Source organism: Accipiter gentilis, chromosome 7 (assembly GCF_929443795.1).
Source record: "Accipiter gentilis chromosome 7, bAccGen1.1, whole genome shotgun sequence".
NCBI lineage: Eukaryota > Metazoa > Chordata > Aves > Accipitriformes > Accipitridae > Astur > Astur gentilis.
The window spans coordinates 37,651,409-37,674,742 of NC_064886.1; the positions used below are offsets into that span (position 1 = coordinate 37,651,409).

General features: G+C 36.8%; 1 protein-coding gene across 4 annotated transcripts in view; it reads left to right on the plus strand.

Moving 5' to 3' along the window:
* WWOX (WW domain containing oxidoreductase) overlaps positions 1-23,334 on the plus strand; it is a 537,288-nt gene that overhangs the window by 197,296 nt on the left and 316,658 nt on the right. Inside the window, exon 9 of one of the 4 annotated variants that reach the window (XM_049805748.1) lies at positions 12,858-12,967. The exons of the other annotated variants lie outside the window; for them this stretch is intronic. Coding sequence (XP_049661705.1) covers positions 12,858-12,911 — 54 coding nt within the window. The 3' untranslated portion in view covers positions 12,912-12,967. Of the gene's footprint in view, positions 1-12,857; positions 12,968-23,334 lie in introns of those variants that run through there. 4 annotated transcript variants of the gene reach the window in all.

Consider the following 23,334-nt stretch of genomic DNA (forward strand, 5'->3'; position numbering starts at 1 on the left):
TGCACTGAGACGCTTAAAATGTCCTTTGGATCATATAATCTCTATTACTTTTACCCAGTCTATGACATTGATTTGGTAACAAGATGGGCAACAGGGCAAATGTGTGTACTGCTTCCTTTCAAGCTTTTGTTTTGATTTTAGAAAGCAAAGTAATTTTTTTAAAAAGTGGTGAACTGGCAGCTTGGGAGTTTGAATCTTCCTTGTATTTAGAAAGCCAACAAACAAACAAAAGAGAAAAAAGAGACTGAGAAAGAGATGTAGAGAGGGGAGAAAAGAAAGTGCAATATGGACAGGAGTAGCTAGCTGAAATTCTACGGTCTGAGTTAAGCAGCAGGTCAGATTAGACGGTCACAAAGAACCCCTTTTGGCCTTAACAGCTATAAATTTTTGAAGCATAGTGCAGGCTTCCCAGCACTGCAATTTCTTTCTGACCTGGAGGGGTGAAAGGGTAAAGCCTCCATACCCATTCCCTGCCTCCCCAACGGCCTGAGCCTGCCTGGTTTCTGTGATGTGAAATGCTGTCCAGTAGGAGCTAGGCTGAGACCGTAACTCAGTTCACAGTAGCAAAATTGCATTTGCTGTATGATAATCACTTTTGGTCACTGGCCACTCATAGCCTATTCAAGCTAATCACAAGGTGGAGGAGGTCTGTGTCCCAGGGCTGGTTGCATGAGCTGTTTCCTTTATGGTGATGATGATGATGATGAAATAATGTATTAAGGCAGATTTTCAGCATTTCACTTCTCCAGTTACTGAAAAACTCATATTGCTACAGGTGTATGCTTCTCACCTCTGTTGTTTCTTTGTGTTTTCCTGGCCATGCTGAAAATCAGTACATCAGCTTAGTTCTGTGTCATTATCCGTTTCAAGAAAAAGATCCTCGGTTTCACCTCTGCATATCCTACTGATCATTCTGTCACATTTTCTGGTTTGCTGCTATTTAGCCCATGCTTAAACAGTTTGGACAGAAGGACTTTTTCAGAGGGAAAGGTTTTGCTCTTTTAAACATCTCGCTCCCTTACGTGAAATTGTATATAGCAGCAAGACCGTATCTCAACAGTCTAAAATATTCACTTGCTGGAAGCTGTAGGAGTGATGTCTTTAATGCCATCCAGAGACGCTGTTCCAAAAGAGAAATCCCTCACTTGAATGTTAACAGTTTTGTGCTGCTTTGTGCCATAGAAGTTGGGAAAAATAAGCAGAGGTTAGGACTTGGGACCCCATTAACAGTTTTTGATGTGTTAAGCAATGATGAGGCTGCTCCCTTGACCTTAGTACTGAGAATAGCAAAGAAAAGCAAAGATTAAAGACATTGTTCAGGAGAAAGCAGGTGTTTGACTGGTTGATTCTAGGTTTGTAGCCTTTTCTCCAAGTCTTAAACAAATCTCGTGTCACTTAGTAGTTAGCTTGGTTTGTCTTTCATGGAACATGGTGAGGTTAGGGTTTCTACTGACGGTCTGGCAGCTTGGTCTATTACGTATTTTTTTCAACCAAATTATTTTGTGTAATAACTATAATGTTAATGGAACTATATGTTATGGTTGAGTTAAGATTTGTCAGTTTGAAAATAAACGTCTTGGCTTCATTTCGACATTTGCCTTTCAGCATCAGTCCGTTAACCTGTCACACACTATAATTTCATTAAAACCATCATTTAATTGTAAGTTAATGTACAGCTATCTTTTATAGAAGAGCTTTACATACTGCCTGAATAATTTCAATACAAATTTTCAACTGATATGATTGAAATAATATGAAACACTAAATGCCCTCCAAACCCCTGTTTATGAATTCAATACTGAGCAATAAGATGCAATAGCCACATTACTGTGCCACTATAACAAGGAGACAGTTTTTCAAATGATAATAAAAGGAAAGAATAACTATCTAGATATATCTGTATATATCTCTGTCTACGTGGCTTGTACCTGCAGCATTGAGATGTACTTCATATGTAATTCGGAGAAGTTTCCATTATTGAAAGAAGGACAATGCAGATAGTGTAAGCTCTGTATAACTGGAAAAAGAATTAAAATCTACATGCTAATAGCTTTAGTGCCAGTCACAAATAGACTTGAACTTCACATATAAGATATATAAAGCTTATTTCAAAATAAATTCAGGGTAACATTCAACCTGATTGAATCTTTGGAAGCTGTGTTAATGTATTTGTTCAACTCACTTGCACTCAAAAGCTTTTAAACAGAATATCACTTTTTTATATTATTCATGATAATGTAATTCCTTCCTTTAATCTCTTCAGGGTTTCATATTAAGTCATGATATGCAGTTCAGGGGAATTTGGATCATCCATTAATCATAGTATCTGTACTTTTGTGTGTCTACTTTTGTCCATCTCTTAAATCAGTCGCTTGGCAGCAGCAGAGATTTGGGGACAGTCCAAGACGTTTGACTGAAAAGGCCTTATTTATTAAACTTATTTCCTGCTACAGTATGTATGGATTTATCTAATGTGTGGCATGCTGAAAAGAAAGTGATAGAAATTTTAGCATAATCATTAAATATGATCCTCTTAGTGTTTCCACTGGAAACATATGTGTGGAGAAGTATATTGAACGATGACATAAGTTTAGTAGAATAATTAGCTAAAAACACCTGGGCTAATACAAAAAAACTATGAGACAAAATGATGTGGTCAAGTATTGGTTTGTAATTAAAAATTTTCTACCAATCTGCATACACCAAGGGACTGAATTAAGGTTTCATAAACTATCTAAATTTGGTATTTTCTAAAGTTTAAGGGTTTTGTTTTATTACTCCATTATTTTATATTCAATGGATGGTAGGAAGATGGAGGCAAGGGTTGAAAACCTTACAGAGTTATTAGTAGGTGTTGGATTCTTTCTTTGAAGTGCTGACACTGTCCTTTGAACTGAACTAATCACTTCTAACTGTAATAATGGGTTGCTTTTTTCTCAACGAGCCACCGAAGAGTGATTAGTGACATATTTAAATTATTTTTTAAAATATTTGTGAAATTAGAAAAGTGTGGCAACTGAATTGTGTATTCTGTCCACCTTTTGAAATCAAGTGATGTTCCCTACCCCTTTCTACTGCTTTTTCACCAAAAGTCTGATTTCTTTTTCCTAGACCCACTCTGACCTTTCCTTCTTTTGTCCTATCTTCTCTCAGCTCTTTCCTTCTGTCTTTCCCATCCCAAGTTATCTCTTTCAGCTTCAGTCTTTTACCTATTTTGTTCCACTCTTCTTTCCCATAAATTTTTTTGTTCTGTTTTTCTTTTACTCTACCTCTTTCTTGGCTTAGCCACAGCTCTGATTTCCTGCATTTAATATTAGAGTAGTGGGAGAGAGCTTCTGGCTCTCCCACACCGGCTATGCAGTCACTTTAGCAAACTGCATCTTAAAAGTGGCTAGATGTTCTATTCCTGCAATGCTGGACTGGAATTGGTGACTTACGAGGTCCCCCTCTGCCTTAGGGGCTTGGAGGTTTCGCAGAAAACGCTTGTAAGAATTTTTTGAAACTTTTGAAAAAAATGTGGTTTTCCCTCGTTGGCTTTTTGGAAATTATGAAAGCACATTTGCTGAACTTTCCCACATAAGTTGTGCCCCACATGGACATCTGTACTAGGAAACTTAAGTGAGAACAATTAGAGCTTGCTAAAGTTATGAGGGACTGTACTGAAGCCTTGAATTGGGAAGTGTCAGACATCCTGAACTGGAGACTATGTCACCATCATCACAATAAGTAACAACTTTTAATTTAAGAGATGGATAAAAATTATACTATTGAGTCTTCAGTCCTGGAAATCCATTTATGACTGTTTCGGGTTACCGACTGTGGAAACATTTGTGCGTATGCCATGTTATTTTCCTGAGAGAATAGTTGGAGCTAAACATATATTTTTAAAAGCTGAAGAGAAATAATCAGTTTTCATTTCTGTCTTCAGGCTTATAACTAAAACAATATGTGGTATTTTAGCAGTCAGGTTTCTAATTGAATCAAGTTTCTAATGTTTGGGCTCAGTATATGCTATTGAGAACAAAAAATTACTTGAAGTATAAGCATCTGTTATACTCTGTGATCTTTATGCACTGAAACAGACCTAATGCTGAATTGCTGTAGTCTCCCTGATATTAAAAGAAAAATGTGCTTTATACCATGATTTTAGTGGAAGCAGATGAGGCCATGGAAGCACAATGGGAATGACTATGAAAGAGACTAAGACCCCTATTTGCTGTGGTAACAAAGCCGTATGTAAATTTTGCTTTTCATTAAAGCAGAATTGGTTTAACCCCAGTTGTACAAAGGTTACTGTTTTCTACTATTTAGACAAACAACTTCCTACTGTAAATTGTGTTATGATTTATATGAATCTTCCTACTGTCATAAATGTTCCTCTAGAGAATATATCTTTCACTGTATCTTAATCATAATAAATACGAACTTTTAAAGTAGTTGTAAATACATTTGTATAATTATATTTATATCTTGATAAAGTTTATTATTACATAAATTCACAACAGATATTTACTATTAGTCAAACAAGGAAATTAGCTTCTCTGCTTAGTTTTTATACCTTTGATAGCAACCACAAAAGCAACCATTAGGCCTTGTATTCCAGGCGCATTGCATACCCAACACAGTTATACAGTACACCTGCTGATAGTGGGTTATGAGCATAATTTGTAATGGTGGCACATACAAATACAATATTTGTGTTTGTATTTATATACTGAACGCACGCAGTCACGCTTCGCCGTTTACACAAGCCCAGTAACACCAAGCGCAGGGTGTTTTGGAATGTAGGTTTCAGGGTCTGAAGCAAGTTCATCTCAAATTTGCATGTGAAGTCTCTACGTTTATTTTGCGTTAGTGACTACTGCTCTTAAACATGTAAATTGGACAACTGTGTGTGAATAAATTGCTTCTATTTGGATGTGAGGCCATATATACATGTTTTACTTATGCTTAGGTTTCTGTCAGATGAATTGAAACTGTGTAAGAAATCCGATAGATTAGTAAAGAAGACAGAACCTGGCTCTTCTCAGTTGTGTCTAATGACAGGACAAGAGGAAATGGATGCACAATGACATAAGACAAATTTCATTTAAACACTAAAAACATCTTTTTACTCTGAGGGTGGTAAAACATTGGAACAGGTTGTCTGGGCAGGTTGTGGAATCTCTGTCCTTGGAGATACTCAAAACCAAACTGGACGTGGTCCTGAAGAAACCTGCTCCAGTGACCCTGCTCTGAGCACTGCAGACTGGATGATCTCCAGAGGTCTTGTTCAAACTCAGCTGTTCTTTGACTCTGTGAAAATTGGTATATATATATAACACTTAGAAATATGTTAAATACTGTATCATATTGCTGCCTGTTGCAACACCAATGATGGGTTGACTTCAAGTGCTTATTTAGATCATTCTCTGAAGGAAGCTGCACCTATGCTAAATCAATGAACTTAAGAAATATTCTTGCTTCCCAGTAAACCTCTACTCATAGTTATTGCTTACTTGCAGGCAGTTTAGTACAGTCATCATCAAACTTTACTTGCCCAAATTGTACAATCTTTCTAAAAGCATTCACATTTTTACTGGGGGCAACTGTCAGTGAATCAGCAGTGAGAGACACCTTCTCCGGGGAGATCAGGATAAATGCCTGTAAGAAACTAAATGGCATTAAAGAGACGGGCAGATTTCAGTACACAAAGATTTGTTTTCATGATTAAATACCTATTGTATTAATCTTAGCCTTAAAAGGAACATTCCTCGTATTTCAATTTAGTTGCAATGAATTGAGGTATCTACTGTGAAAACTGTTGCTATTGGATTTAAAATACCCATCTTTCAGATAATCTGGGGTTAGTTAAAGGCTAAATTTACAGATATTCTCTGTGACCTTGGTCAAGTCGGTTTTCCCATGATAAAATGATGGTGGTATTTACTTAAGTTCTCTGAGTGTTGTTAAGAACAGTTCAAAGCTACTTAATGAACCTCAGGTCCTACATTTATCTTCAGTGTTATAAAAGGTTCATAAATAGGCCAGCAAGTCCCAGCTTGTATCCAAGAGAGTTTAAGATGTAGAAGAGTAGATAAATGTGATCTGTTTCTTCACTGGGAGACCTGGAATGCTTCTTTTTGTTTGAGATCTTGTGGAACTTTCCCAGTTGGTTGTTTTTGAAAGGTTGAACTTAAACTACTTTGTTAGGATCAGCTATCTAAATAAACTTACACACTCCATGCTCATGTTTTTCACATTTAAAGAAGAATGCTCATCTTTGTTGCATTTCTTAAATCTGGAAATGTGAATTTGTTTGAACTTCCTGGTTTTTTAGTTACGTATATTGCAAGAACATGTTGATTCGCCCTTTATTTTCTTGACATATTCAGTATGGGATGCTGAATTTTAGCAAGTGATTTTCAATAGCATCACCAAATGTCATTGTGCTGTAGGAAAGATGATGTATGCGAACATTTGTTGCTGCATATGATTTCTTGGACTGGCATTGAGCCAGTTGTTTTACTAAGTTGTAAATATTAATTTCAAAACACAGCAAGATTTCTTTGTGGTATTTCAGAGTAATGGTGTAACTTAACTTATTTGTGTTTATAATTTGACAAGCCTGAAAACATTAGACATTAGAGTTATTAAATAAGAGAAGAGACATTTGGAGATGTTTTTATAATGTTTTCTGACAGCTTTATAATGAAACCAAATCTAGAAGTATCTTAGTATCATAGCTTTTTATTGCAATGAAGTGTCAAGAGAAAGAAATATGACATTGTTATTATTGAGTACAATGCATAGTAAAGAAATAAATGATGTCTTCTGAGGGGGATCCATTATGGTAAACTTTTTTTCTTTCTAAATCAAGCATATGAATATATGATGACATGTTACTGAAACATGAAAAAAGGTGGTGATGGAAAGCCATTTTGAATAATGCCAATAATTCTATTTCTCATTCCATTATATGAGGTAGCATTTAATTTTTTTTTAACTTTTCATGTTATTTACAATAGGATATTTGTTATCTCGAAATAGTTTGTTTATGAAGTACAAAGAACTGTGATGGTAGAAAACCAAAAAAAATGTTCAGTAGCACAACTCCATGAGCCAGAGGTCCAGCCAAACCATGGCTATTAATCATCACCGTCCATTATTTACTGAGGATTCGTTCATTGTTCCATAAAGGTATCTAGAGGGTCAATTAGAGACAACAGACAGGATTTTTCAAAGACACAAGAGGGTCAATTAGGCCCTTCTTGTAATTTTCTGCTTTAACAGCAAATGCCAGCCTATCCTGCAACAGATAGAGTGGAGTTTAGAATTAAATAGTGTGAATTTTTTTTTTAAGCTGTTACTCTGCAGCCAGTATGAATTGGAGTATTGTCAGTCCTTGATCAAAACAAAAGAAAATTTTTATCACTACAGTTGATAAGAAGCACGATTTGTTTTTTAGAATCAGAGTACTGCAAGTGCCCAGGAAATATCTGAGATAAAACAGTCTGTACTTATCATAGAAGTGAATCATTCGTCTGAAGGTAGGACTGGACACAAATAATATTGCTAAATACTACCGTTAAAAATTTAAAAGCATTTGATGCAGAATACTGTTTGAACTTATTTTTGCATCCACTGCTCGCTTAAAGCTCGAAATCAATAATAGATATGAGATCTTAATACAAACAACTGCAGTGGTATTCATTAATGCATAGGCAGTTCTTTCAGAACAGAAAGTAGGAAATAACACTAAAAATATATATATACATATGTTTAAATACACAAACATATATATATACACACACCTCAAAACTCTTCCAAAGTAGCAGGAAATTTTGGTAAAATAACTTTACTAGTTTATCCTTTAGCTGAGGACAGAACAGTCCTTCAACAGAATTATGGCCGCCTATGAACATGTGCACCATACATACAATAGCTGTACTGAAGTAATTTTTCTTTCAATGAGTTTGTATTTTCATGAGAAATGGTTGTTAGTAGTTGGCATGCTCTTCTATATAGGTCTGAAAATCTTGGGCTATTTTTCTCCTCTAAACTTTCATTTGATTACATTGCCACTGTTTTTAATGCTGCTTAAGTATGTTTTAACTGAAAGCAGCCTCTACGAATATGGTGTGTTAGTCTTGTAAAGGTTTTTATCTTTACAGATGGGGTTTTTGGAATGTCTGAGTATTTGATGGTCTCCTGTGAGAGTAAATCTCTGTGTGTGCTACATCAGTTTGATCCTCATCGTCCTCTGAAACCCCCTTATTCTCTGTAGGGTTTCAGCAGAGTGTTCTAACTAATGACTTAGGGCCAAATTCTGCCCTTAGATGCAGGCATGTAATTCTCACTGATTCCAGAGGGACTTCTATGACCATATCAGAGAACACAATTTTGTTCTTAGTGTGTGAAATTATAGCACAAACGGACAAAAGAATCTCATGCACATTCATCTTAGTGACCCCAAGCATACAGGAACGCGATACTAATCCACCCGCTTTTCTCTTTGCTCAGTTTGTGCAGTTTCTTGTAGATCACCCCAATTCTTCAGCTGTCACTTGAGTCTGCATTTTTTATATTGTTCTGTCTTCAGAAGTTTGCTGTTGTGGCGCTTCAGTGAAATTAGTGACATTGAAACGAATGTTTCCTTAAGTAGCATTAGGAACAAAGACACTTGTAAAAGATGTTTTTTTCTTTCCCTGGGAAATTATGGTACACGAGCAGTCTTGTTCATATTCTGTAGGGAATTAGTTTGCAAAGACAGAAGACAAAGATAGATATGTGAGTGCATGTCTGTAAAGTGGTTTAATACATACACATACACGTAGGGAAGAAAGGTGGGCTTGCATCACACTTTTCCTCTGTGACAATATGATGTGATGAAGCTTTTTACCTACATGTGAACAGAACATGTAACTCCTCCATGTATCATTCAGACTCTACTTCTACTCAGATTTTACTTTCCGCATTGTCCCTTTCAGATTCTTTATAGTGCAAGAGATCAATTATTGATTAATTTTTTAACAGGTTTTTTTTTCCTGCTGCTTTTTAACTAAACCCTTCCATATGGCTTGTAATTATTTTACTATTCTGTTTTTAGGAACAGAGCTAATATTGCTCTGCAGGTGTAAAAAATTTTGGAGCTAACGCAGTTAGCTTTAATGGACTATCTTTTACATGTGTTGGTTACTGAAACATAGTGTCAAAACTTAGACTGGCACCAAATTTGCTTATCAACCACTGTTTGTACTTGGGACCTACATGTAAGGAAAATCTTCCACTTTTTGCATTTTCATTGTGGGAATTTGTCGCAATGGCTGAAAACTCTGGACTGGAGGTTTTATATTTCTTGAACTGATTGCTTATTAGGCCTTTGCTTATTTGTTTTGGATTTGTTAGGCATCCAACTGCTTACCCTTTCTATCTCAGCCCTCGGTAGATATATTTATCTTCTAGAACAGTATTATGGAAGACTAAACATTTGCAAACCAGGCGTTTAGCCACATTGTGTTTGCTTCCTAACAACTTTATTCAATGGGCCTGAGTCTTTTTTGTGCTTTGATTAATACTGTTCCTCACCAAAATCAAATTATTTTAGATGTATCTGAGGAATCCCAGAAATCTTCAGTGCACACAGAATTGACTGTCTTTAGTGGATGCCATATTTTTAATTTAGTAACTTTAATTTCCTGGCATGCTGCCATTCATGTTCTATGTTTCAAGCATCTGACTAACCTTTCCATCTCAGCTTTTTAAAAGACATCTCTGTGCTGTAGCAAAAAGCCTATCGTTCATATCTCCCACAACGATTATAATGTCCACTTTAGTTTTGGATTCTGCTCAAGACAGAACAGAATTTGTATTGCAACTCATGCAGCAGTCCTCATGTAATGAATTGTATTGTTTATAAAAATTCCTGTTTTCAAGTTGTCTGGTAAGTCTTTAGAAAGCTAATCACTTACCCAGAATTCTTTCTGAAACTATTTGTGGAATCACCATGACTGTCTGGGGAAATCTAATTTATAATTTTGAACATGTAATTTATACATCACTTTGCCAAAGCTTTCTTTAAAATCTGTTTTCTGATATGAATTGGAATGATTGGTGATATTAATTTTGCTTTTTTAACCTGAAACTGTAGTTGAACACATAATCCACAGTGATTTATGTTTACATATGTTCCATTTTCCTATTTGTGTAATATCTACAGGCAGATAGTAATTTTCTCAAGCTGGTTCATTAATTATATTTATTGGATGGATGTCCTTTGTTATTGTTTTGTAACTTATGTATCGATCTCTATTATATGAAATGCGCAGTCTTTGCTGTTCACTTACAGTTGGACAGAAAAGCCACGTGACCATGTGAATTCAAACATGAGGGTTTGCCCATGCAAACTGTCATCAAGGAGCACTTGCGCTACGATGAAGTTTTATAGCTTCCGTATGACTGCAACGTCCCCCTCCATAGTGTCTTGTTTTTAAGGACTGCATTGGTATTTTTCTTTATTAGTTGCCAAATTAAAGTAAAAAAAGAAAAAGTCAGTGTGCAGTGATCCGAAAAGTAGGTAGATTGGTGCAGGAAGATGGCTCGCGGCTCAGCATAGTGATGATGTAGCAGTGGAAGGAATATTGAAAAGGTCCAAGAAGCAAATCACAGACAAGAATAGAAATGACAGTGAGCTGCTTTGCACAAGTGCCTCTTTGAACATATGCAATGAGAAATATATTGGTTTGCGTCTTTGTCTGAATTCGATTTGGTTCTGGGTGAGTTGTGCACAAGTCAAATTTTCAAATGGAAAAAAGTTAAGTCTGTATAAACTTAAGGTGAGCTGGAAACAAGCTGTTTCATATCTTTGTGCCTATTTGTAAAACAAGAACAGTAACATTTACTCATATTTATGTAATGCTCAGAGTTTCATGAAGGAGAGCACCTTGAGTAAAAGGAAAGAATTGTCATTCATTGGAGTGATTTCAAATGAAAATAGGGAAGGCACCCAGAAATGGTTCATTCGTGGTTCGTTGCTGTGACATTGGCGGTTGTGTTCAGCACTGCTCTTTATTTTCCAATTCAGTATGACACAGTTCTAAAAGAAAGGTAATGCAAAGTATGACTGTGTTCTGTAACTACAGTACAAGTATAGTTACAACCCTGAATACATAATTAAGAAAAAATAATAAACTTTCTTGTGGTGAAATCATTCTGTCTCTCCCGAGGCTTTTCACATTACCTGTCATATTTGCAGGGAGGTGTTGGGCCTCTGTGCCGGCACCTTTCAGCTGCCTGTGTTGTGTCCCTGTTCCAGGTGTTTTATTTGCTTGCTTTGAAAAAGTAACATTGCAAAACTGTTCCATCAGAGCTAAAAATACGCAGATAAAGAGGATGAAGAAGCATCACTCAACTATTTGGCCTGTAGAAAAGAGAGTTTTTTAAGTGCTGCATTAGACCTTTGTATCCACTAAAGTGCCCTTCACCAACTATCCGCACATTACTAAAATACTTCACACTTTTTTATGGTCAGATTCAGCCACTCTTACTTGAGCTGAGAAGAACCATATGCTTCAGGTAACCTCTCTAAAGCAGTTGCCAGTGGGAATACTTTTGTAAATGCTCACCAATGTGAGCAGAGGTTACACAATCTCACCCATGGTGAATAATAATGTCAAAGAGCCATTAACAGTGCGGAGTGACAAAGTGTGGAGAGATCCATCAGCTCATCCTGTGTTTAATGAAACAGAAATGAACATCGTATTGCCCTTGTTTTCTGTCAGATTTTCCAGGTCTCCATGAGGCTTATTAATCTTAGGGTGTAATGGAAAATGTGTTGCTATGTTACATAGTACAGCAGCCTTTGCGCTCGAAGGATTGAAGGCATTATTAGTCTTTGTCTTATTTACATATTGTACTTGGGTGCGTGCTACCATCGCTGCACTTAGAGCACAGTGGAGAGTGCAGTTATAAAATGTTTGTGGATTTCTGAAGTGTGTACTGATGCATGTGACCAGATGGCTGCACGGTAAGTCATTTTAACCTGAAGTAATGCTCAGAAGCCCTCTTTTGAGAAACACGGACAACACACACTACAGACCTTGGAAATTTACTGTTATGAAAAATGCAAAATAGGAAGAGTTGCTTGATAACCACATTTTAGTGCACCCCAAAATGCATGTTTCCACATTGCTGAAAGAGAACTTTCAGGCTCTCAGAAACAAGAGGTAGAAAATGAATGGGTGAATGGTATTATTGTCAGATACTGATTTCAATCAGCGTATCATAAACTTTCTCTATTAGTTTTATTTTTTAAATTTAAGGGCCATCTTCAAATAAGCTCTGGCAAAAACAATGTTGTGTTTACACTTGAAATCTAGTTATTGTCATTCTCTGTTAGCTAGAAAAAAATAATAGGAAAGCTCTTATTCCTGTTAGGAAATCCCTAGCTTCCAGGGACAGATGACTAATCCAAGCTGGACCATATGACGATATTGTCATCTAGTAGATGCCATTGCAGTGAGATTCTTGTGCCTTATTTTGAGCATGTATGGCCCATTACACTTACGAGGATCTTTGGACAGATTCAGTTTCACTAGGGACGAGAATTGCAAAATGATGCTTCTGATAGTCAGAAGGTATATCATGTCTGAATAATATTTTACATTTTAATAATAATAGTGATATAAGGTTCTTTTAATTTTGTTTAAAGAGTTAATAATCAAGTGACATTGCAGCTTTTTTGACACATGCAGCTTTGGAGATTTGTAAGATTAAACAGAAATATTGTGCGTTTACTAGAAGCAGTGGCAGTATCTGCCTTACTTATATTCACTATGTAAGCAACAATTTTTCTCTTTTTTTTGCCTTTTATTTTACAGCAGACTTTCTTTATCTGCAAGGTATGTGTTGATACAAGTTTCATAAAGAATTAGCTGTGTGTGGACATTGCAGCAGTACTTCTCAAATGTTTCCGAAGTCATTTAGGTTTGGTTAGAGCCTGCCCAAGGCTTCCCAATAGAGCACACAAAACCCAAGGGTGTGAGCTCCTTTTCTTCTGCCGCAGCGGAAGACAGGTACAGAGAAGGGCTCGGGCTGGGCTGAGACTGGCAGAGTACTGGGCTTGCTCGGTCCTGCTGATCTGGGATTGGGATGGGAGAGGAGCTGTTGGTAGCAACGGGTACGTGCTGGGATCTCCACCAAGTCTCCCTGCCCGATGTATCCACCATCACTTCACCAAGCGCCTCTGTCCACATATCCTCGTGCAATGTCAGCGGTAACGGCGACTGGCTTTCGAGTGCTGCAGATCGGTGGCAGAAGCAAAGATTCGGTGGCCTCAGCTGGCTGCTGCCGTATGCAGTTGTGTTGTTTGCCTGTGCCCGGCGTTGGCCAGGATGCTACTTCTGCAGAATGGCTTATTTTTTTTTCTGCCTGGAGTTCTGCTCCTTTCTTTTAGCAGGCAGTACAATTATGAAGTAATTTGCATAACATTTACACTTTGCCAAATTTTGAAAATTGCCACCTTTGAAAAGGAATTGCTGCCATTCACAGTGCCACACTGATTAATCACAATTAAGGACAAAATACAGTGCTTTTATTAAGCTTCCAGTGAGCAGGAAAATTAGCACTTCCTGAAGTGATGAGAGTAATTCCATTAGTGAGAATTCCCATTTAAAATGTGGTACTTTTGTGCCATTTTAGAAACAATTTTCACACTTTTGAAAATGTTCTTATAGCTGTATGCAAGTCACCTAAAAGTACATTGCTGTTACATTTGCATACTGACAGCATCCTGTTAGGAGTTAATTACATGTTTTTTTCATAATATTTTCCTGATGTGGCTCCGGGTTAGACAAATGCTGATGTAGTGCCATCACAGTTTGAAAGATATTTTACTGGAAGTCATTGATAGCGACGAATCTGAGACCAAAAAATTGTCATTATGGAATTTCTAAGTTTTTGGGACTTCTTTGCCGCTTCCTCAACCTGTCCTTATTTTGACTAGAAGGAGCGTTAATGCAGGCTCCCATATAACGGCTACAGGACAGTGCAACTCTTCCCTTTGCCAGTGGTAGAAGTAACTGATGGCAAGGCTTTTACAGCAAATGAGTGTATTTAAAGAAAGATAGTAAATTATTCTAGTGTGGAAGGAACCCCCATATTTTTAGTGACCCTAGACCTGTTTGCACATCAGAGGTAGTTGTCAGATAAATACTCCCAGGTTACTAGCAGGACAGGGAATCGCTTTCGTTCTCTTGTCACACTGACTGTTCAGTTATTTCCTACAAAACTGAATACAGAATGACATCTTAGCTGCTATCTCAAGTTCACAACTTCTGTCTTGCAACCTACCTCTCCCAGAAAAGTCTCTAAATGTCTGTGCCAAAATAGCGTTTTAGCAATAGGACTGCATTTCGTCCTGTTTTATCTTGTATGAAGTAATTACTAATTGAGAAATAAAGTAAGTGAGAGTGACCCTTTTGGCTGGTGATTGTGGCTTTTACCTGGGAAGTGGGCCACTGGGGTTTCAGTACCTGCTTCAGTGAAACTTTAATTACTTACCGAAAGTGGAATTGTATCAAGGAGAGAAGTGAGTGGCCCTCAGCCACCACATAGCTATCAACCAGAGACAGGCAATGCGTTCCAATCCCCCCAGGCAGAGAAGGGAATTAAACCAGGTTACTCCCACATCACAAGTAAGAGGAAGATGCCTCTTTGACAGAATTGTGAATCTAACCTTGTTTTCTGCTGCTTTTCTATACGAGAGCCAAACCCAGAATGTTTTGTTGTGAATTATGTAGGGGATTTTTTTTCTGACAAATTAAACATTATTGGGGAAATTTATTTCATCATTTTAAAAAAAGTTCAGGGTTTTAAAAAAGTTGGTTTATGAGAATCAACATTTTATTTGATTTTCTTGTATCAGCTAAAAGAAGCTCAGTATACTTCTAATCTTGCCAGTGAATTTAGGTATAGGTAGTTTGTACTATATAATTTATATTCTGTGCAACACTAACACACCACATTACTTAAAATGTAAATTTATTTATAAATATGCACACATATATAGTATGTGTTTATATTATTTTAGATTTATGTAAAATATATCAAAGTCTTCTTACAATAAATTCTATAAAATTACTAACAGATTTCTGTTGAACTGTGGCCAGATGTAGCAACCTCTTAGGAGTTTCCTTTTTCTTCATCATTGTCTCTATGCTGCTTAGTGTTAAAAACCTAGGTTTTCTGCCCCCTTCTCTTTAAAAAAAAGAACATTATCATAATTTGTTTGAAATAATGCATTTAAGTTATCAATATGTGATATATTCCAGCACTCATAAAAGTAAGATTTCTAGATAAACACCTATAGAAATATTTTTAACAATATTAAAAAAAATCAATTTTCATAAGGTTACGTCTTTTTACTTCTCCATATATACAAAGAGTATATTAAAAGAGAGATTAAATGTTACTCTGCAGAGTAAAATGCAAACAGAAAATTATTTTTCATTTTTCAGTGCAAGCAATGGATTATCATTTATTTATGAGACTTTTTTTTTAATCTAGAATATATGGAAATCTTTTCTTGAAGCACAGTGTAATATTGAATTGGGAATGTTGTCTGACAGTTTTCTTCTTACAGTTGCACAGAATGATTCTACTGTATGAATTTTTTAAACAGGCTTCAATATACTCTGTGTTTGAAAGGGAGGAAGTAATCAGAGTAATCTTGAAGAATCTTACAAATGCACCTCCTCTATCCCTTCGTTCTTCAGACAAACTTCTGCAGAAAAGACCAGTCTATAGCAAATTTTAACATCAAGGGAAATGTCCGGGTATTTTTCACTCGTCCCAGTATGTATCTGCATGCAAGAGTTCATTGCTGTGGCCAAAACACATACTGACTTACTCATTTCTAATGCTTTTTCATTCTCCTAAGGGCATTATTCTAACATAATCAGTACGGAAGGCCGGATTTTAATCAGAGTGTGTATCTGGTGGTAAATGGGTCCAGCGTTTAAAGGGTTTCTTGCTTTTTGTCTGAGAATGTATAGTAGACGTCAAGTTAAAAAGCTGTTTTATCCCCTCAAAGTTTCTGTGCCCCAGGATAGCACTATATTTGTTTTGTGATTGGGTGTAAATGCCCTTGTTGTTGGAGGAAATTATCTTAAGAGCCACTGAGGTAGCTATGCTTCTCCAGTATTCCAAGTCCATAGGTGCATAATTGGAAGGATCCTTAACAAGTCTTGTTAAATAGCATATCCAGCTACCATAGCAGATTTGTGGCTGGTATGGAACATATCTTGGAAACTATAGTTTGTATCAGAGACCAGAGGTCAGCCAGTTGCATTTGTTTTCCTAAAAACCCTAGTGTAGAACAGGCCCTGTGAAATGTGGACGGGTAGTCAAAATGGAGGACAGAACAAAAGATGAAAAAAAAAAAAAAAGTCTTTATTATGAATAAAATTATCTATAACAATATGCCTTATAATTCAACATTTTTGGTATTCATAAATTATAGTGACAGAAAAATGTAATGCTAACTTACTCATTTAGGTTGATAGGAATTTTGCATTAAAATGCTTACAGTTTTTATACATTAAAAGAGTCCTTAGAGAGAAATGAAGCCAATTAAGGAGAAGTAAAGACCCGTGTGTCTTTATGTATACCTTCATCTAAATGCAGTTGTATAAACAATAGAAATTCAAGGCATTTATGCACCAATTGCTTTTTCCTTTCCCTTCTTCAACAATTACCTTTATACTAGTGATTATAATTTGAGTATCCTAAGGAGAAAATAACTTATCTTTTTTGCTGCAGAGAAATACTGTGACAGAAAACAGTTTTTTCTGAATTTGTTTAATGCTTAATACCGTGGTGGCCAGGTAATGAACAAAGTATTTTGTATTAATTTCAAGCAGACGCTCTGCTTTCATCTTCAGCTTTCTATTGTATTCCATTGTACTGAACTCAGGAATCCGTTCTGCCAGTCTCTGTTCTCTGTTAGTATTTTTATGTTGTTTGTGTCGCTGGAGCAACTAGAAGTTGGATTCGGGATGAGATCCTAAATCAGTGAGAATATAGAGAACTTCTTACTGCAAGGAATATGAGAAAATGCCTTATATAGGGAATAAAAGCTTTTACACGTTGAATCTAAAATTCGTAGGGAAGCTCATTTTCACGTAGGTTCCATGTAAGCCAGTTTCTGCCTTCCAACCATGGCCAATGCCCCATGCTTCAGAAAAGGAGAGTGTAATGTAATCTACATCCTTGTCTTCATTTCTTCTAGAGTGTAACTTAAGCTGTAAAGCATGAGGTAACAGCAAGTATGAGAATTGGGTCTGCTGAGCTAAATCGTGTTCGATAAGCATAATGGCTTTACAGGAAGGAGACATGGTGTCTCTCAAGGTTCCTCTGTGCTGGTGAGATCCTACTCCTGTCTCCTGCAGCCCGCTGCGGGTCGATGAAGGGACACGATGCTCTGGCTTTGCCTCAGCTCATTGCCTTTGCAGAGCTGACCTGGCAGCCACCTGGCCCTGACAGGCAGCAGCTGGCCGGCCCTGAACCAAGCGGGAGCGCGAGCTGCGCTCGGGCTTGGGTTGCAGTACTGCAAAATGCGGAGGTGCCGTTCCTTTACCCGTCCCACGGACGCTGCTGTCGTGGCACGCTGGCTGGTGCAAGCAGTTAGTCTGTAGAGCTTTGTGAGAAACGCGGGGCTGAGGGTTTTGCAGTGCCTACGCGTATATTATATCAGGCTGGTTTTCGGGTTTTGTCTGAAGAAACTACCGGAACTGAGCCGAGCTGGTTTTTGACAGCTCTGCTGTGACCTCGTCACGACCGTGTTGTTTTACCGTTGCAGGAGATAACAAAATTCGGAGTTTGGATTGCATGTTCAAAAGAACGAGTCTGGGAAAATCAACCTTACTTAAGGAACCCGATCAATTTTAGAAAGAGTCACAGTATGTTAAAACATAGGCAATTATGGAAGTCCTCCTAATGTTCAAGTTGGGCATTTAACATAAACACATCTTGGTACATTTGGCATTCTAGTCATAGTAAGAAAGAGCTGTTTGTGAAAAGTTACATCTGGTCATCTGAACTAATTGCTAAAACGACACTACATTAATTGGATAATTAAAGATTGAGAACATGTGGCTATTGTATTCCTTGGGCATTAAGCCAACAATTTCCGGGGCTGGGAAAATGTCTGTTAACATAGTTCACAATTCATCTGCTGTATCCTTTTTCATAGAAATAAATAAGCAACATGGGTCTTAAATTTAGATTAGAAAAACTTGTAACTGGTGTTTTAAAATTGAATTTTAAAGCACATTTATGATTTCCATTGTGTTTATGTTTTAACACTTTTGAACGTTGGCAGCTTTGATTTTTTTAGCATCCATCTCACAAATTAATAGTATTGATTTTTGTTTTAGATTTATTGTTAGCATTTTGGAAAGTGTTCTGTAATTGTAGATACTTTGTAACATGAGACCTAGTGCTCCCTGGTTTATTTTGAAGAGGGTGAGTGTTGGCACATAGTTTGAAGAACTTTGTAATAGCGGTAAATTGTTGTGCTTTACCTTTACTTATCAAGGTTATTTGTCAGAAGAATTGTGTCTGATAAGTAGGATTTGTTTCACTGGGTGACAGACTAACTTCACAAATCCCTGTACCAACTAGTCACATTTTTTTTTTGGTGTGTGTTTGTGAAGTTTTGGTTATAATTTTTCTTGTTCTTAATTTGAAAGTAAAATCTGAGGTCTCACAATGACCTTAAAGTGACTGACCCCTAAATCTAATCACTCCAGACTCCTTTGAAAATTGACAAATATGTCAAATTTACCTTTGACTATCAAAACATTTTAAAAATATTTCATTTGCTAGAAGCAGTAATAATTCTTAAGTTAGTGGTTATTGTTCCAGTGTGATTTGGTCTCACTGCTTTGTTGATATCCATACTATGAATTTATAGCAATATAATCTTCTTCTCATGTTATTCTGAATTATCAATTTTGTAAGAGTAAAAAAATTCAGTTTTACATTCTGGATGAGCAACTTATTGATTGGTTTACTCTGAGCAAAATGGCCACAAATAGTCAATACATGGTCAAAAGGGTGTCAGAGGCATATAAAAAATAGATCTATATTTTTTATTTGTATGTTTGTTGGCTTACATATGCTTGCTTTCTTTTTTCTTTTCTATGGTTTTTTTTTAAGTCAGTTGTAACAATTATTTTAATGACAGGAATGCAAAGTCACTGAGGAGAAAGAAATATAGGAATACTTCTTAACCAAACAAATAACCATAATTACACTTCATCTGTATGCACTGCTTTTCACCAGAAAAATGTGTCACGCTTCCAAATTTTCACTAGGTTCAGATAAAAATTATCATTAGGAGATATGGCTGCCTATATTATTGTTTCCCCTTGATCGGATTTTTTTTTTCTACAAAAGTTCTACAGCAACATGTATTGTACACCTGTGTCTGTGTTCATATCCAAACCAATAGAGAGGTAGTCTCATGTTTGTGGCAAAACCACTGCAGTATCATTTACACTCCAACCATACTATTCCCTGCTATATCACCACAGTGATGTCAAGATAACTAACAAACTAACAAAGATAAACTTGTCCAGACAAAAGCGTAAGAGATACTCTTATGAGTTACCTGAAAATGCAAATTGCAACCAGAAAGGTCAAGGGAAAAGAAGGTATTTCTGTAGAGGGAATTCCATGCAAATGTTGTTGGATGCTGCTACCTGAGTATTTTGTGTTTGGAATGAGAAATTGTGTTGAATCATTTGTCTAAGCAATTGGTGTTGCATTAGAAATCAGTTGATTGAGGTATAGAGTGTATTTTACTCTTTGTTGTGAAAACTATCAAGACACTTCAAGAAAGAAAAACCTTTGCAGTGTGTTCAAGGGTGTATCTGAATGACTGATGACAGATACAATGTACTTTGCAAAAAAAAAATAATTCATATTTACTGAGATACCTAAATTTTATTAAAGTAAAAAAGCCCATAAGGTTGGCAAACAGTAGCAGTACCTAGTGCTGTGAAAGAGCACAAAACACTAACTTTGCATGTGGCCTGAACAATATATGCTGTGGCATACTCATTTCTAGTAAGCAAGCAGGGACCGGTTATGCTTTTGAGTAAAGCTGTTACCAGATTTTGAGTGTCGTTCATCACCATTCTGAATAATGGTCTATTCACTCACATCTTCCAGAGTGGAAGGGATAAGGAAGAAAAGTGAGGATTCCCTGTGATAATCAAGGAAGTCTGTAGAAACCTAGAAGGCAGAGGGAAATTGGTATATGTTTTTGTTTTCCGATTAAGTCGTCTCTTCGGTTTCAGCGCTGAAGTGTGGTCTGAAATTTGTCTTGCACTGGTGAAGCTCCATCTCTAAGCAACATGTACAGCACAGAGGGTCATTGTGCACAACAGCACATGTGTGTGATGCACATTTTGTAAGTCTAAATGTTTCAAATACTTTATCTGTTTGCCACCGCTTGAATGCAATTCAGCAGCTGACCCAGCAAGGGGAGCTGTAGATTAGTGTGGACAGTTCCGTGGCTTCATAAACCAGAAATTCTCAAATAAGAGCACTTTCTTGAGGATCTATCTGTTTCAGTAAATTTCTGAATTTTCACAGTAATTTCAAGGGAGGCTTCCATAAAATACTTGACGGCAGGTTGTGTGAGAGAGCTGTTTATTCTCTCGCAGGCCACCCACCCTTCCCCCCGAATTAAAATGTTTATAAAGCTGTGCTGGTTTTGTCTAATATTAAAACAGCATCAATATCTCTGTGTGTGATATCACTTCATCTGGTCCTGGATAATCTGGTACAGGAGTCAATGAACTTAATGCAGTATTGGTAATCCAAAAGGGTTTGAGTTAAGTGTTTTTGACATGCAGAATCAAGAGTCAAGGGCAAAGCAGACTTTAAATATTCCTTCAGCACAGTCTGGTAGGGATGTAATTGAATACCTCAGGTAAAGCATCTTATCAGAACTAAAGCTGGTTAGTGTCTCATCACCAAACAGGGAGGTGCTGTGTGTCTTCTCCACACAAGTGCTCTTTTGACATTGTTGAAAGTCCTTTGAGGTCTCCGTTCACACTGGAAATTCTGTCAGGAATGCATTTGCACATTATAGGATAAATTCTACTTCATTCAGGTTGCTCCATGGCGTGGTTGTCATTCTAGCATTTTAGTAGTTAATGCCAAAGCAGCTAAAGGATTATGAGAAGTTGCACAAAAAGGAATCCGGAAAGGAATAAATATTGCATGTTTGTGTTGTTAATGTGATATAAATCCTCATAGTAAAATACAGAAATGTTTCCACTCAGACTAGAATTATAGATCATATGTTCCTTTAAGAGGCGTGCGGAGAGAATATAGTGAAAAGACATGTATCAGGAGACTGAACTGCCAGAAATTTTCTATCACAATCTATCTCTGTGGCTGCAAAGAACTGTGCAGAGGAAGAAGTCTGAGCATAAACAATGTGTTCAAATATCTGTGAACAGACGAAGTTTTATGACTCTGATTTTGCTAAGTCTTAAAGCTGCATTATGGGTATTGTGATATTTGATATTTTTGTTAAACAGCAGCTCCTATAGCCATACAGTTAGGGGTAATTCTCAATGGAAAAAAAGGCCCTCCCACCTGTGAATGTGGATAGTATCTTGAACAGGTAGAGGGCTCAGGCACTGTATTCAAATAGCAAGAGTTCAGAAGAGATACGGAGATTTTACACTCTGATTTGTATTTTTTTGGTTTCATTACTGAGCATATTGACAGATGAAGGCATTGTCATTTGGTCCTTTAATTTGCATTTTTTCCTTCGTTAGTGGTAATCGTTGAGACTTCAGCGTGCATTTTGTTAAAGCAGAACTTGCTGGGGTGTTACTTATTTTTTCCCATCTATAAAATACTTCATTATTTTGGGAGAAATGCAAAATAATTATAGATTTGGATCAAAATTTTGCTGTTATTACATGATGAAAAGATCCCGTTTGGATTCATTTTAACTCCTCATTTGAATTTGAAATGTAAGAATTGTTAGAGAAGGAGAGGATTTTGATATCGCATTGATCTAAATCAATCAATGTCTCAGTGTTTCATTGAGTTGCTCTGGATTGGTAGGGATACTGTTAGAAAGTATTGCTAGACCAGGAACCATCTTGTTTTCATAGTGGATAATCATAGGAAAGATAATTGTACTCCACAACATGTTGTTAGTTGTGCCTTGCTGATGGAGCTACATCAGTGCTATTGGGTCTCTGTCAGTGGAGGTGTTGGTTTGTGAGACAAATTTATGCACAAAAATGTGAGGAATTAAGGTTTTCATTTTTTTCTTTCAGGAACCACAATTCCAATTCCTATTCTTCTTTCTAATATCCTTAGTAAAAGCAAAAGCAAGTTCCAATTACTTCCATGGTTCCTCAGTGTGGCTCCTGTGGAATCTGGAACCCCAATTTTTCAGGTTGAATTTTTTATTCAGAATGGTGATTTTTACGTGAATGAGTTGTGTGTCATCATTAAAATTAAGGTTATTCCCCTCCGCCCTCCCCCCAAGGAAAAAAAAAAAAAAAGAAAAAAAGAAACAGCTAATTCCTGTAAGCGTTATCTATTGAGACATTTACTTGGGGAGATGCAATTTCTAGGATTCTGGGGGCACTAGAGGCTGAAGAAAGAAGGCTCTCAGGACTGCGAAATGCAGAACCTTCTCCTGTTTGAAATGATAAAATATCCAAAGTGGGTGAGTGTTTCAAACTTAGAAATATTTTTTAGTGTGTCAAAAAGGGTACAAGCAATATTGTGATTAACTGTGCTTTAATTATAAGACAACATGAGCTATGGGGCCAAATGGTCACCACAGTTGGTAGGAGGCTTGTGTGGGGTACTTCTTACAAAAGAATTCTGTCAACTTAAAGAGGAGCCTCATTTCACTATGGTTTGATTTGTATCCATTTGGTACCCGCTTTTCCTCCCTTGTTCTAAAAAGGAACAAGATCTGATTTTAAAGGCAGAACACAAGAACTGAGAACAACCACATAAAGTGACTCACTGTCTCCCTTTAGTCTCTCTCCCCCCAGTGACCCCAAGGATGTTTTGCCATTTAGAAAACTTTTAATGACATCTCTCCCCTTTCATTTACACTCTCACAGTGTGAGCTCCTTGTCTCCCTCCTCCACTACCACAGCTTGCTCACAGAACAGGAGGCATGCTTTTAAAATTATGATTTCTTTATTGTGGTTGTTGTTTTGAGTTTCAATTATTATCTCTTTCTGTACTTTCCCCCTTTTTTATTTGTGTGTGCTAAATGTTTAAATGATATATTTT